General features: G+C 37.7%; 3 protein-coding genes and 1 long non-coding RNA gene across 8 annotated transcripts; 1 reads left to right on the forward strand and 3 right to left on the reverse strand.

The window, feature by feature from the left end:
- Positions 1-2,335: 2,335 nt before the first annotated feature.
- Positions 2,336-6,844, reverse strand: LOC113652918 (gastrula zinc finger protein xFG20-1-like). The gene is made up of 4 exons (XM_027162248.2): positions 5,959-6,844; positions 3,828-3,961; positions 3,113-3,227; positions 2,336-3,031 (listed from the first exon to the last, which is right to left on the reverse strand). The coding sequence occupies exons 1-4, from the start codon at positions 6,212-6,214 to the stop codon at positions 2,448-2,450; spliced, it is 1,089 nt and encodes a 362-aa protein (XP_027018049.2). The 5' UTR covers positions 6,215-6,844; the 3' UTR covers positions 2,336-2,447.
- Positions 6,845-6,998: 154 nt separating this feature from the next.
- Positions 6,999-10,703, reverse strand: LOC113652901 (zinc finger protein 25-like). 3 transcript variants are annotated; one of them, XM_047807657.1, is made up of 5 exons: positions 10,475-10,703; positions 9,890-10,320; positions 9,439-9,511; positions 9,201-9,294; positions 6,999-9,061 (listed from the first exon to the last, which is right to left on the reverse strand). In XM_047807657.1, the coding sequence occupies exons 1-5, from the start codon at positions 10,475-10,477 to the stop codon at positions 8,439-8,441; spliced, it is 1,224 nt and encodes a 407-aa protein (XP_047663613.1). In that variant the 5' UTR covers positions 10,478-10,703; the 3' UTR covers positions 6,999-8,438. The 3 variants fall into 3 exon arrangements, with proteins under 3 accessions (XP_047663613.1, XP_047663612.1, XP_027018024.2); XM_047807656.1 differs by having other exon boundaries at positions 9,201-9,291; positions 9,890-10,703; XM_027162223.2 differs by having other exon boundaries at positions 9,890-10,703.
- Positions 10,704-11,305: 602 nt separating this feature from the next.
- Positions 11,306-14,915, forward strand: pgls (6-phosphogluconolactonase). 3 transcript variants are annotated; one of them, XM_027167869.2, is made up of 6 exons: positions 11,306-11,462; positions 12,498-12,770; positions 13,626-13,733; positions 13,814-13,915; positions 14,293-14,433; positions 14,590-14,915. In XM_027167869.2, exons 2-6 carry the CDS (start codon positions 12,504-12,506, stop codon positions 14,734-14,736), a joined length of 765 nt encoding a protein of 254 aa, XP_027023670.2. In that variant the 5' UTR covers positions 11,306-11,462; positions 12,498-12,503; the 3' UTR covers positions 14,737-14,915. The 3 variants fall into 3 exon arrangements, with proteins under 3 accessions (XP_027023670.2, XP_027023671.2, XP_047663624.1); XM_027167870.2 differs by having other exon boundaries at positions 11,311-11,462; positions 12,501-12,770; XM_047807668.1 differs by having other exon boundaries at positions 11,452-11,473.
- LOC125140117 lies at positions 13,142-14,375 on the reverse strand. The gene is made up of 2 exons (XR_007139356.1): positions 14,268-14,375; positions 13,142-13,958 (listed from the first exon to the last, which is right to left on the reverse strand). It is a non-coding gene; the product is annotated as an uncharacterized LOC125140117 (long non-coding RNA).
- Positions 14,916-15,039: the final 124 nt, after the last annotated feature.

Below are 15,039 nucleotides of genomic sequence, written 5' to 3' on the forward strand. Positions count from 1 at the left end.
ATAAATGGAAAAACAGTAAAAAGTTCGTTTTAAAAATTTTGCATTAAATAAAAAATCATTTTAAATGTAATTTTAAAAAAGTAAACAACTCAAAAAACGTCTTAGGAGAATTCACTGTCTAAATGTGATTTATTCATCAGCCAAGAAAGAAATATTAGTAGAAAGTTGACAGCAGGGTAAATAAATACTGTGTAAGTTTCTGTACAAAATGCTGAATAACATTAACTTCAATCACTCTGTGAAATGACATCAAATGCAACAGGAGAAGCATAAATAATCATCATAAAATTAAAAAATAATATCATTTATAATCTTCACCTTCTGAACTTCTAGTCCTTAGTGGAAGAGTTTATTCATGTTTGATTGGAAAAGGAACTGAAAAATTGTGGATCATTAAAAATTATAATAGAAGAATAATTTATTCTATGCTAAGAAAACAGTTCACGGACATGCACAAGACTTTTAGAGATTTTTATAAAGAGATTGCACACGGAGCTACCAGTTTATCGGGTTCACATAGCTTATACTTACCTGGGAAAATTGAGGAAGGAGGGAATTTAAAGTGGAGCTCCAGGTGATATAACGTAATGATGAAAACGATAATAATGATAAGTGAGAAATAAAGCACTGTCTGGAATCAGTGATGTGAGACAGTAGATTTACACCAGATACCGTTGGGAAATGGAGGAAATTTCTATGACCGAATGATCCTATGTGGTTTGTTCCTCTTCTTCTAGAACAGAGGAGTTTAACCATTAAACCGTTCAAGTTCTTTACTAATTAAATCATTACACAATAACGTAGTTATAAGTTTAATATTATTATTGTGAAACAACTTAGTTCCTATTATTGCTTCTGTTATTGGTCATCTATCTGTTTATTTTCTGTACCGCTTTCTGATCCTATACAGGGAACCTGGTGTCTATTACACACACACAGCACGCGTGCGCACACACACACAGACACACACACTACAGACTGTTTAGAGATACCATACAGACTACAATGCACATCTTTGGACTGGGGGAGGAAACTAGAGTACCAGGAGGAAGCCCTAAAGCACGAGAAGAACATTTAAAATACACACATACACACACAACCCCAAAGCATGTAAGACAACCATGTTAACCTCTAAACCACTGTGTCCCGCTGCTACTATTATAGCAGCTATAAACATTCGTTACCTTATCAGACACTTTCTCTCTTTTAAAGTTAATAAGAAAAAAAATACTGCAAGAAGCTATAAAGCTTAAACTCCTCTTTCAAGAAGACTGACTTATAGGCTGAAGTTAAAGGTGGGGTCTTCCGTTGTTTGAGAAATGCTTCAGAAAACTGCGTTGGGCCACCAAACAAAACTAAAACAAAATTAACATGTAGCCAATGAGCAGAAAGGGGCGTGTCTTGTCAATATGGGCGGAGAGAGTGTTCAGTGCGCATGTGTGACATTAGCAGAAAGTGACTGAGACATTGACATGGCAAATAAAAACAAAGAAAGTGAAGAAAGGCTTACGATAAGGCAAGAAGTAGGACCCATGTTAATATAGGATCAGCTTTCCAGCGCTGGAGAGAACTAAATAAGTGTTGTAGTATAACTATCAGGACATCAGTGATGTGTGAGCTGAATTTGGTGACAGTACAGTGTATTACAGTGAAGTTATTGACTGTTTTGTAGTATTCGCTTTTCGGGTTTTGCACTGTGCAGACGGTCCCCCTAAATCTGTCTCTCAGTCGTCCGCACATAGAGACTTGTGTATTTTGTCCAACGCAATGGAAAGCTGATTTTGAGGAAAATTGGGTTGTAGCTGCCTCTCTACATTACTACGATAGAAAAGAGGTGTTATTTGTGTAGTAACAGCATTTAGCTCAGGAGTTGTTGACTCGGGAAACTCCAATCTGTGAATATGTGGCCGACTTAAGACACTGAGGCGCTTTTTTCCTTCTCGATAGGTGAGTAACGTTGGTTTTGCTTTGTTACACAGAACTAATATATGCCTTTGTCCTTTACATGATTATGCTTGTGTGTCATTTTTACTTGTTTGTTTATCTACAATCGTATTGTTCTTCCCTTCAGCTATGATAAAGCCACGTTTCTTTCCATTAGTTGCCTGGGTTACGTATGTATGTGTGGGAGGAGCTATCGATACAGGGGTGGGACTCGTTTGGGTTAGGGGCGTGTTTGTTTTGGTGATTTCAAATATCAACATTGGCTTTCAAACAACGGAGACCCCACACACCCCAAGACTGTGACAAAAATACACAACACCCAAATAACATCTGATGAGAATCTGTACCTTGCTAAGGATGGACAGGGTAAAGGGGTGCCAATATATTTATATACTTGTATAACCTAAACTGGTAGCTGAGTGTTATGTGCCAATCTGCACAATGCACAGTGTGTGTGTCGAATGCTGGAATATTCTAGCTACAGGTGTAACACGGCTACAGGTTCAGCTGTTGCACTGATGGATGTTGAAGCCGTGTTTATAAGCGTAACGTTTCCCACAGTCCACGCAGCTGTACGGTTTCTCTCCGGTGTGGCTGCGCAGGTGTATGTTTAGCGAACTCTTCTGCGAGAAGCTCTTGGCACACTCCATGCACGTGTAGGGTCTCTCTCCGGAGTGAGTGCGCATATGAATTTTGAGGTACGTCTTCTGAGCGAAGCGCTTGCCGCACACCGTACAGCAGAAGGGTTTTTCTCCGGAGTGTGTCCGTAAGTGCACTTTTAAATAGCTTAAGTAATTAAAGTTTTTCCCGCAGAACACGCATTCAAACTTCTTCTGCTCTGAACCAGACATGAAGTTCTTCTGGGTGTTCATGTGCAGGTTAGCAGGAAAGAACGTGCTAAACTCCTCTGTACTCATGTTGGATGAAGTGGCGGCGTCTCCGGTCGCAGACAATCTCGGGTCTGCTCTGATGTCAAACGTCTGCTCGGCTGCGTGTCTCGGCTGCATGTTGTCTAACGCTGCAGCGTACGGGATGAATTCCTCACTTATCTGAGCTGCATCCTGTTCCACGGCTGAGAAAGCAGGGTCTGTATGCCATTAAAATAAAATGTGAATGTTGGTAATGTTAGCAGTGAGTATACGGTTTATAAGGTTGTCATGTACTGCACCTTTCTCACTGCTTCTCGAGTTCGTTTGTGGCTTGCTTTTGCCCGGCCCGTCGTCAAACGTCTCGTCTTTGATGATGATCATGTCGGGTTCATCATCTTCCATTAGATCAATACTCTAACAAACAGAAATCAAACAGAATACTTAAACCACACAGGGACCTGCCTGCAGACAATGCCCCACCCTTGTACTGCCCTGCCCTAAGACACTGCCACATCCTAAAACATGAAAGTGAAAGTGACGTGACATATATATATATATATATATATAGATAGATAGATAGATAGATAGATAGATAGATAGATGTGTGTGTGTATCTTTTATAATTTGCAATAGTTTTTTTTGCTACATCATACGTCACTTACATACATTTATGCTGGGGCGCCCGGAGAGCAGTTGGGGGGTTCGGTGCCTTGCTCAAGGGCACCTCAGTCGTAGCCGGACCGAGACTCGAACCCACAACCTTAGGATTACGAGTCAGACTCTCTAACCATTAGACCACGACTTGCCCCAGGGCATTGGGCTGCAATTAGACTGCCCAGCTTTCAAACATTGCCTTGCCCTTAGACTGCCCCACCCTCAGACACCACCCTGACCTCAATAACTGCCCCATCCTCAGACAGTGCAACGCCCCAAGACACTACCCTGCCCTCAGACTGCCCCATCCTCAAACAATGCCACCACTACCCCACCGCACACATACATTCATACACACACCTCGATCATAGACGGGTCCACGTGTCTCTGTTGCTTCTGTAGCTTCTGTATCGCACTTGACTCCTTGTCTTTCCACAGGTCCATGCACCACTCCTTCCCAAACACGCCTTCGATGGTGGGACGATGACCAGCTTCTGTTTAACACACAAGATGTTCATTCTCACAGGGTATAAAGTAACATTTCAAGCAGTTTAATAAACACAATGTTAACTCAGAAGAAAGTCAATATCAGATCATCAGTTTACAGTTACATCATAGTTACAGTGTGACCACAGGTTTGTCTTTCGCCATGCATTGTCTGACACACAGTTATATATAAAAACTGCCCCAAAGTTATTATCGTCCTTTAAAATTTTGAAAACCTCCACAAAATTTCACTGGGATTTAAAAGCCATGCAAAGCCTTCTTGAGTTATTTTATTTGTAAGCTAGTTGTATCTTTTGGTATATCCCAATACCAGTACAGCATTTTCAGACCGTTCTGATTGGTCTGAATGTTTTCAGATGCACATTTTTGCGTTCCTTATTCAGCAGGAGACGAATGTGATGCATTCTCTGCTGCTATCAGGTCATCCTGCAAATCTATTCAAATGACTGCTGGCCTCAATTCTACCTTCTTTACCATTAATCTAAAGGCAGTTTGAGAACTCTTATATGGTGCACCTGTCTGTTTTCATCTGCATTTTATTAGTTTTACCAACAGGAATGTTTAAGGACCTTGTAGCTTTTTCATTCGAGACGCTGATTGCTATTTGTTGCATGAAATCTTTGCAACCGATGGCAACATCTTTTATAATTTGCAATAGTTTTTTTTTTTCTGCTGCATCATCTAAATATTATTTTTATGCATGTATGTGTATGTGGTGTCTGTATATACACACACATATACAGTATGTATATGTATATATATACATATATATATCAATATATATAGATAGATAGATAGATAGATAGATAGATAGATAGATAGATAGATAGATAGATAGATGTGTGTGTGTGTATCTTTTATAATTTGCAATAGTTTTTTTTGCTACATCATCTAACTATTATTTTTATGCATGTATGTGTATGTGGTGTCTGTATATACACACACATATGTGTGTATATACACACACATATACAGTATGTGTGTGTGTATATATACATAATAGATAGATAGATAGATAGATAGATAGATAGATAGATAGATAGATAGATGTGTGTATCTTTTATAATTTGCAATAGTTTTTTTTGCTACGTCATCTAAATATTATTTTTATGCATGTATGTGTATGTGTATGTGGTGTCTGTATATATACAGACACACACACACATATATACAAAATATGTGTGTGTATATATACATAATAGATAGATAGATAGATAGATAGATAGATAGATAGATAGATAGATAGATAGATAGATAGATAGACGTGTGTATCTTTTATAATTTGCAATAGTTTTTTGCTACATCATCTAAATATTATTTGTATGCATGTATGTGTATGTGGTGTCTGTATATATACAGAGACACATACACACAAACACACAAATATACAAAATATGTGTGTGTATATATATACACATGCATACATACACACACATACAGTATATATATATATATATATATATATATATATATATATATATATATATATATATAACAGTGTATATATATATATAGTGTGTGTGTGTGTATGAGAGAGAGAGAGAGAGAGAGATCGAGAGATCGACAAAGAGAGGACATGTGACATGGATATATCTCTACCACTGTACCAATATTAGATATAAAATAAAGGACAATGTAAATACTCTAAATAAATTAGACTGTTGAATAAATACTCTGGCTTTTTTTTATATCATAAGATGTTTTTACACAGTATGTTTTAAGTTATTACACGTTATGTTGTAAGAGTGATGTGAATGAACACGTTTATTAAGTAATAAAATTATTTTGTTTTACTATTAGTTTGGGCAGTGTAGATTACACAAAGTGTTAGAAATCTGTTGCTTGAGTATTCAGATGAATTGTACTTTTATTTAGGACACAGCAGAATAAACTCTCCAGCTTAATTAGACGTATAAGGTGTTCGGGATGCTGTAAGACTGGTGTGTGAGAGTTTAAATGTAAGATCTGGAATACAAACCTATACCTTTATTCTGGGTTCTGTGCGTCTCGGCTCTGTCCTGTGGGTTCCTCCTGCTCGCCTTCAGCTCGCTCTCTAACAAATCGCACTTCTTCTTCAGACCTTCGTTTTCGGAGATCCTGCGAGAAATCTCTCTCCTGAACACGGCATGACTCTCCTCCACCAGTTTGCCGATTTCCAGCACGGCCGTTTTCGCCAGCATTTCCATTATGGTCGATAACTGGCTCTGAAAATGGGAGTCGCTCACCATCGTCTCCACCATCTTTATTACTAATAATATGAATACTATAAATAAAACAGAGACACGAACGCTTTTCTACCAGCGTCACTGTGTTATACTTCTCACTCCCTGCACTGTTTGACCTCCGGCTATTTCCCTTATTGCTCTTTTCTTTACTTTGTGTAAGGAAATGGAGAAGGGGATGCTGGGAAGTGCTTACCGTAACCCTCAGAATAGTAGAAGGGCTCGAGTGTACCAAAGGGGAAAGTGTAAATATACCCTGAAGGCGCCATTGTGCTTCACCCCCCCTCCAAAAATACACACCCTGCTCCACTTATTAGGTGGGATTCAGAGACATGTCAGATTCAACCAATCAACACGTTCGCTACACGTAGATATGTGTCTTTTTTTTAACGTTTGCACCAGAGCTAGCATGGCTAACGTTAAGAATAAGCCACTAAAACGAATGGACACCAAATAGAATCACAAGAATCATCTAACAAATGAATGGTTCATTCATTCTGGATTCTTTTTTTTCTTCATTAAAACGAATGGACACCAAATAGAATGACAAGAATCATCTGAACACATGAATGATTCATTGAGTCTTGATTCTTTTTTTTTCTTTCATTAAAACGAATGGACACCAAATAAAATCACAACAATCATCTCAACACATGAACGGCTCATTAAGTCTTGATTCTTTTTTCCCATTAAAACGAATGGACATCAAGAATCATAAGAATCATCTCAAAACATGAATGATTCATTAAGTCTTGATTCTTTTTTCCCGTTAAAACGAATGGACACCAAATAGAATCACAAGAATTATTAAGTCTTTATTCTTTTTTTTAAATTAAGATGTTTTTGGGAAATATGGTTTTATTATGGATAAATAAATAAACAAATGAACGAATGGATAAAGCAATATTAATAAGTTTTATATAAATAAATCTAAATAAATATACGTTTTTAAAAAGGACTTTGCTTTTTACTTCATTTCTAGTTTTACATATACTCACATAAAATGTATAAACACATGTATGTACACTATATGTTTCATTCGGTGTGTATTTACAGTACATACAATTTCTATAAAATATAAATGATGATGTATGTTCCAAAAATATTAGGGGATTGTGTATTTTGTTTCTTGTAAATGACCCTCCACACTGTTTTGACATTTTTAATATACTTCTCTCCCCCCACCCCCAGATTGTACAGTTGGTGTACAAATGGTGGTTCTCATTGTGTTGGCTAGCTAACAATAGACAAGTCATCTATTAATTTGTTTAATGTTTGAATTTTTAAATAAAACATTTCACAAAATAATGTTTGGGGCATAGTTATATTTAAACATGTTACTAAATTTATATTTAAACATGTCACTGAATTTTAGTTGTTAAAAAAGAGCTTGGTTGGCAACTTAAGATTTTTTATCCTTACAAATATCTTACTAGAAAAAAAAGGCTAAATTCGGAAACTTAATGTCAAAGTTTTATCAATTTCACATAGAATCATTAAATATGAAGATAGTTAAGCGACAGTTATTTAGCTAGCAATAGTTATCAAGCAGTGCTAATTAGCTAGAAAACAATGCTAAAGTCACCTAATTCACCTGAACTGAAACAGCAAATTGTGGTAAGGTGTTTTAGGTGTCTAAAACTTATCTGTGCTTATCTAGCACAGCAATACAGTCCAACTAACTTGTGACTCTTGTAACACTTGTGATAATAAATGATCTTGCCAAAAATTAAGTTGCTGTTTCAGTTAATGTTAGTTAGCTAGATAACAACATTCATATCACCTAACTAACAATAACTAAGAACTAAAATTAATGTATGAAGCCACTGCTTGTACTGTAAGGTAATGCTAGGTAACAACTTTTTACCTATTTAACTTATTTTAAAATAACCGTACCCTCACTTAATGTTAGTTTGCTAGATAACAAAGCTGTGAATTAGCTGTTTTAGTTCATGCTAGATCTGTAGCTTATCTATTACAGTAGCAATTGGTTTGCTAGATCATGTTAGTTAGCTAATATTATAGGAATGGTCTGATCATGTGTTAATATTAGCTAGGTAACATGAGCTATTTATTAGCCATTTCCCTTTCCACAGGTTGCTAGCACAAGTTTGTGCTCATTAGCTAGATAAAATTACTTAGCGGAATAAAACATTCTCTTAAACAACTATGTACAAGGTCATTTTAACAAAAGTTAGCTAGCATGTTAAAGTGTTGTTGAAGGTCAGGATGTCAAATAAAATTAGACGTTTGGAGAACGGAGCTCAGGTCCGTTCACAGTTCTGCCACTCAGATCACTGAAGCCAGATGTGACCTCTGAATGTACAGCCAGATGTTTGTTCAGATTGAATTTCTTGGTAAAGCCTTTCCCACATTTGACACAGATGAAGGGTTTCTCTCCTGTGTGAGTCCTCTGGTGCATGTCCAGAGAACACTTCTGGATGAACGCTTTGCCGCAATGCATGCAGCGGTATGGCTTCTCTCCAGTGTGTGTGCGCTGGTGTGTGTACAGGTGACCTTTCTGTGCATACCTCTTACCGCACAGCATGCACCTGTACGGCTTCTCACCTGTGTGACTCCGCTTGTGTATTTCCAGCTGACTGAAACACTTGAAGCACTTTGCACAGAGAGGACAGGCGAATCGCTTCTCCTCCTCAAATCTGGAGGCCACACGTCTCCTGACGGGCTTCGGGACGGGATACAAATGTGTAGGTTCATTCTCTGATCCTTCAGGAGCATGAAAGCTATTTTCAAAACAGCTTCGGTCTTCTGAATGAGCTGAAAATGCAGTGTTCACAGCCTGATTCTGTCTGTCAGCACATTCATCACTGAGATGTCTGCTGGATGTTTCCTCAGTGCTGTTCACTACAAACAATGACAATTATTATAAAATGTAAATTTCAACACATATGACTGAATATTATTTCCAACTACTGATCTTATTCTATTTATACAATCAGAGGAATCAAAATTTTATCTTATGATCAAAATAGCACATGCTCACCTTCGTCTCTCGTTTTCTGTCCCCTAAATTCATCATCCCAGAACTCGTCTTGTTTAATCTTCACTTCAGAAGTCTGTTTTTCTCTGTGATGCTGCTGCAAACAACAATTATGCTGTTTCTCTCTCATATCAGTCGAGAGAATATTAAAAGATACAGCATCTTATACATTAAGCATTCACCATTTTTAATGATTTGTATTGCCAGTTTATATGTATTACAAGCATTAAGGAAAACATACATGGCCATATTCAGTGGTCCCAGTGGCATCGATCAGATCGTCTCCTCTGCTGAACTCTTCCAGCTCACACTCTCTAAACAAAATCAAACACAATCTTAGAAGAAGTACTCAAGTATTTTGATTAGCAAGAGCACTTATCTAGTGTGTAGTAACCTGGTCACTAAAAAATGGATAAATAATCATAAATGTTCCTTTAAGTTGTATTTACATAATTACGAATTTGATCTTCATGTTTCTTACATATTACTAACTTTTAACCTTATAACACAGTATAGGACAGTTTTAGTGGTCATAAACCACAATGCCTTTTAGCCACAGGATGATTGTGGTGCAATGGGATTTCAGCACTTGCTTCATCTCTATCTAAAAAGTATGATGCAGCAGCACTTTAGTTCTATATTCTGTTGTTGTTGTTTTTTTGTTTTGTTTTTTTTACACATAGTTTATTCACCTTTTAATACAAGACTGGCTCTCTGTTCTGGAGAAGTAGTTCTGTGGTCTGGGGCTGAGGTTCTCAGCTCTGGAGTTGTTCTCTGCTCTGGAGCTTTGTTTCTCTGCTCTGGAGCTTTGTTTCTCTGCTCTGGAGCTGTGGTTCTCTGCTCTGGAGCTGTGGTTCTCTGCTCTGGAGCTGTGGTTCTCTGCTCTGGAGCTGTGCTCCTGTACTGATGTAAACAGGGTTGATTTTCCAGTGTTTCCACCCTGAGTTGTATTATTTGTTGACATGTGTTTCTCCATCAGCTGCAGTCTTTTCCTCAGGAAGTCGACCTCGTGTTGACCTCGGGTTACCTCAGACAAGAGGATTTTACATTCCAGCTCCACAAGTTTACTGATCTCTAACACCGCCGTTTTGGCCAATGTGTCCATGATATCAGCTAAACGAGTCTGAAAATCCAGAAGAGGCGTCAGCATCTTATTCCAACAATAATCCTGCAATAAAGACTCAAATAAAACCGTTTTTTTTTGTGCAAGATCCTCTAAAACCTGTTATATACTGTAAAAGTTTTGGATATGATTCCTTCTTTTAGCTCGAGACTACCATGTTGGAAAACAAGGAAGATCATGTGTAGGCGAGGGTTGCCAGGTCGCTGAATTCGACGTATTCAATTCGTCTAAAATATTTATAAACTCGTTTTCATACAGTTATTACATGCAGTTATTTTTAGATTGTTTATAGTCACATAGGACGGCTTTATGCACAGTTTAAATGGAATGTATTCACACCAATCTCTCAACCCGGGAAATCATAGGGAAAACAACAAAAGTTTTGCAGGTCAGGTATTGTGATTAATGTTTTACTGCCATCTATTGAAATGGAGCTAAAAAAAACTACTCTAAAAATAAAATAAACGAATGAAAAAAATGAAAAAATGAATGAATAAATGAAATAATTGCAACAATATGGATCCTACTGATGTGTGGAATGTTTGCATTTTTATATAATGCACCTTCAAAATAAATTTAAAAAAATTAAATAAATGAGATGAATAAAACAATAAAACAGCACACATCATAACAATATATACAAACCATTTAATCTCGTATCTATAAAAAACAAGCAAACAAAACACAGAAAGGAATAAATAGATAGATAGATAGATAGATAGATAGATAGATAGATAGATAGATAGATAGATAGATAGATAGATAGATAGAAGATTTATTTATGAGGATATGTCGAAATGTTTCTATATTAGAAGAGATTCTATGAGTGGAAATTTTTTATATATATATATATATATATATATATATATATATATATATATATATATATATATATATATATATATATACACACACACACACACACACACACACACACACACACACACACACACACACACACACACACACACACACACACACACACACACACACAGATAGTGCACAGCGCACGTGGGAGCCGTATTTACGGTATGAAGGCAGCTACAGTTCTTCTGGCTCCTGATTGGCTTTGGTCACGTCGTATGAGGAAGTAAACAGCTGCAACAGCTACAGTGATCTTCTCAAGTGTGGAAGCGGAACAGGTAATTAATAAGTCAGTTATTTTATTATGAGATTCTTAGAGTTGAGATTACATTGTTATTGCATTAGCACGTGCTTCTGTTATGGTTTTTAGATGTAGTTTAGTCCAGTGTGCAGGACTACTTCCCACATGCAAGAAGCTTCTCACTCACTCATTTCCTACCGCTTATCCGAACTACCTCGGGTCACGGGGAGCCTGTGCCTGTCTCAGGCGTCATCGGGCATCAAGGCGGGATACACCCTGGACGGAGTGCCGCAAGAAGCTTCTGAAGGCTTGAATTTGGTGTTTAATTGAATCTGAAAGGAGCACACTGAGTCTGAGCTCTTTGAGACATTATGCGACTTCAGACTCAGTGTGCTCCTTTCAGATTCAATTAAACACCAAATTCAAGCCTTCAGAAGCTTCTTGCATGTGGGAAGTGCACCTGTACCTGCTTTTATCTTCATATTTTGCTCTGAAACTCCTCCATCCCAGCTTTGACCTGCTGTGTACTATTTTATTAAAGCATGTCGTTACTACGGTCATCTTTCAAAGGTGTTAAACAATGAAGACTTTATAAAGTATCGTTTAAGACTTATTCCCTATAAACCTTTTTATTCCGTTTGTTGATTTCTCAGGTCTGATTGGTCAGAAGGTGTTGATTAGGTTTCTGTGATTTGAGAAGATTTAAACAATTCAGGGCATGCTGTTATGGGAAAATAATTAACCTGCTGGTGGTAACAGTTACTCGGCTTCGGGTCGTGCCAAATTATTTTCCCACATCCCTTAGTGTTTAATACTTTTACTGGCATGCAGGGACAAAGTTAATAGTTGGTTATCATTTAAATAAGCACAAGCTTCTTAATCGTCTTATTCAATTTGCATGAATTGCACAGGAGTAAATAAACACAGAGATGTGAAAGGGTGGCAGTGAGGGGTGGCAAGGCTTATTTTAGCCATGCCAATAAGGCCACATCCCTGCTTCTAACATCAAGCCAACATGTCCTACGTTTTATAATTGGACTGAAATACAGTATTTGTTTTTTTTTTTGCTCAGAAGATTATGCCTGGCAGAAGAGTGGTGGCGTTTGTCTCAGCAGCCGAGCTCGGCCCTGCTTTGGCCCGTCTCATAGTGTCTCGAGCTGAGAAGGCAGTCAGCAGTGGTGCTCCTTCTTTTTCCCTCGGCCTCTCTGGAGGGAGTCTGGTGTCCATCCTGAGTAAGGAGCTGCCTGCAGTGCCAAACCTGGATTGCAGCCGGTGGCTGGTGGGCTTCTGCGATGAGCGGCTGGTTCCTTTCGATGATCCTGAGAGCACTTATGGACTTTACAAGGTAGATGGAAAAGCTGTGCTGATGTTCTCAGTCTCAGACAGAGCCTTATGATGGAGGTGCAGGTGGATACTGCATTAAATTATATTTATGGCTTTTTGCAGACACCATTATCCAGAGTGACCTATAAATAATCTTGTTTTATAATTATATTTTATATTATATATTTTATATATTATATTTGAGCAATCAGGGGCCCAGCTTGGTGGACCTGGTATTTGAACTCACAACCTTCTAATTTGTAGCCCCACACCTAAACCACTACATACTACAGTTACACACATTTAGACTGAGGATCATGTTTTAATTGTATTTGCTGTTGACTTTATGGCACTTCAGAACATAAGGGATATATGAGTGTAATAATCAACCGATTAAAATCAGGAATATATTAACATTTATCATGTAGGTACATTTTACCTGACTTTTTATCTAAATGGTAAAAAGATAGATTGATAAACAATAAACAATACTCAAAAAACTGTTCAAAAGCATTTTGTACAAGTTGAGTGAGTTACAACACAAGATAATCTTCCTGTTACAACACAGAAGAACTCGCACACAAAACATATTAACCAAGGAAAAGCAGATAAAATTTTTTTGTAATATTTACATATAATGGTGAAAGAATCTTTTGCTTGCAGAAGTAAAAGTCTGTATACCTTCAGGATAAAGTGAAGACAATGATGTGCCTTCATTGATGATAAATAGCAAAAAATGACTTGAATTGTTAATAAGAATAATGAACAAACATCTTAATGATATCAGTATCTTTTGTATTGAATAAAAATAATCAAGCCTGGTGGAGGTAAATTGTGAACACTCATCCATTCGTGACTTTTTCCATCTACATTTTAGAACCAGTTGTTTTCAAAATTAAACCTTCCGGACGACAGGATTTTGGCAATCAATCCATCCTTACCGGTGCAGCAGTGTGCAGAGGATTATGCCAGCAAGCTGAGTCAGGTAAACTAAGTACATATTTCCACATGTTCATTGCTTTAACATTGTCAATCTGCTTCTCACATCTCCTCATGTCTCCGTAGGCCTTCCACACGCAGGAGATGCCGGTCTTTGATATGTTGTTGCTTGGCATGGGACCTGACGGACATATATGCTCTCTCTTCCCAGAACACCCATTATTACAGGTGACACCTAAATGCTAAGACATTTGTGTGTCTTCTCATGGCTCTGCACAGATCCAGCACATAGCACATACATAATGATAATCAGCATAGCTAATCACTAGCTAACATTAGAGTTATTAGCTAGCAACAACAAAGCCTACAGCTTAGCTTGGGTTCCCTGGCTTCTTCCAGGTCAAATATATGTGTTGTAGTCTGAATGGCATCTCTAAACGTGTGATGGATGGTTGAATGGATGGATGGATGTATGGGTGGGTGGGTAGGTAATTCTTCATGAACGTTTTTTCCAGTAACATTGCCTAAACCTTCAGCATGATCTTGATGACTAAAGGTTAATCAGGTAGCTCTTTATAACCTTGTGATTTGTGTTTCTGTTCCAGGAAAAGCAGAAGACTGTAGCTGCTATTAGCGACTCCCCTAAACCGCCACCTCAGAGGGTCACCCTGACGCTGCCCATTGTGAACACAGCCCGCTGCGTGGTGTTCGTTTCTACCGGAGGCAGCAAAGCCTCTGTGCTCAAGGCATGTATAAAAAGAGACATTTCACATATTCCAAATCAGTTTTGCTTTATTTTTCAAATGAAATATTTATTTATTTTTGAAGAAATATGACAAAAAATTACGCTCCATAATGAAAATAAACTTCTACTCACACTTTTTCTTTGCTGACCTTCACAGCAAGTACTGGAGGGTGGTGACGGTCCAGTTTTGCCTGCAGCCCTCGTCGCTCCGACACAGGGCGAGCTCTTCTGGCTAGTGGATGAACCGGCAGCCGCTTCATTAACACTCGATGTGGAACGAGCAGGACCTGGTGCTAAACTCTAATCTCAACTGATTGATACATTCCATTATTTACATTTTATAATAATTCATTTTGCAGCATTACAGGCGCTACATTAGTTAAGGAGAATTGATTAGCAAATTACAACACTGATGTCAGTAGATATGACGAATATATTTGTGCAAAAACAGCTTAAAATTAAACTATGAAAACTTTTAAAAAAGTCTTTTTTTTCTGTTTACTGGAAACATGTCATGTTACCCAGAAAACAAAATAGATAAAAAAAAAAAAAAACGTATGTCTTGAACTTTCTGTGATGGAAAAATATCTAGCTGTCTAAGCTGTAT

This window comes from Tachysurus fulvidraco, chromosome 24 (genome assembly GCF_022655615.1).
Source record: "Tachysurus fulvidraco isolate hzauxx_2018 chromosome 24, HZAU_PFXX_2.0, whole genome shotgun sequence".
Taxonomy (NCBI): Eukaryota; Metazoa; Chordata; class Actinopteri; order Siluriformes; family Bagridae; genus Tachysurus; species Tachysurus fulvidraco.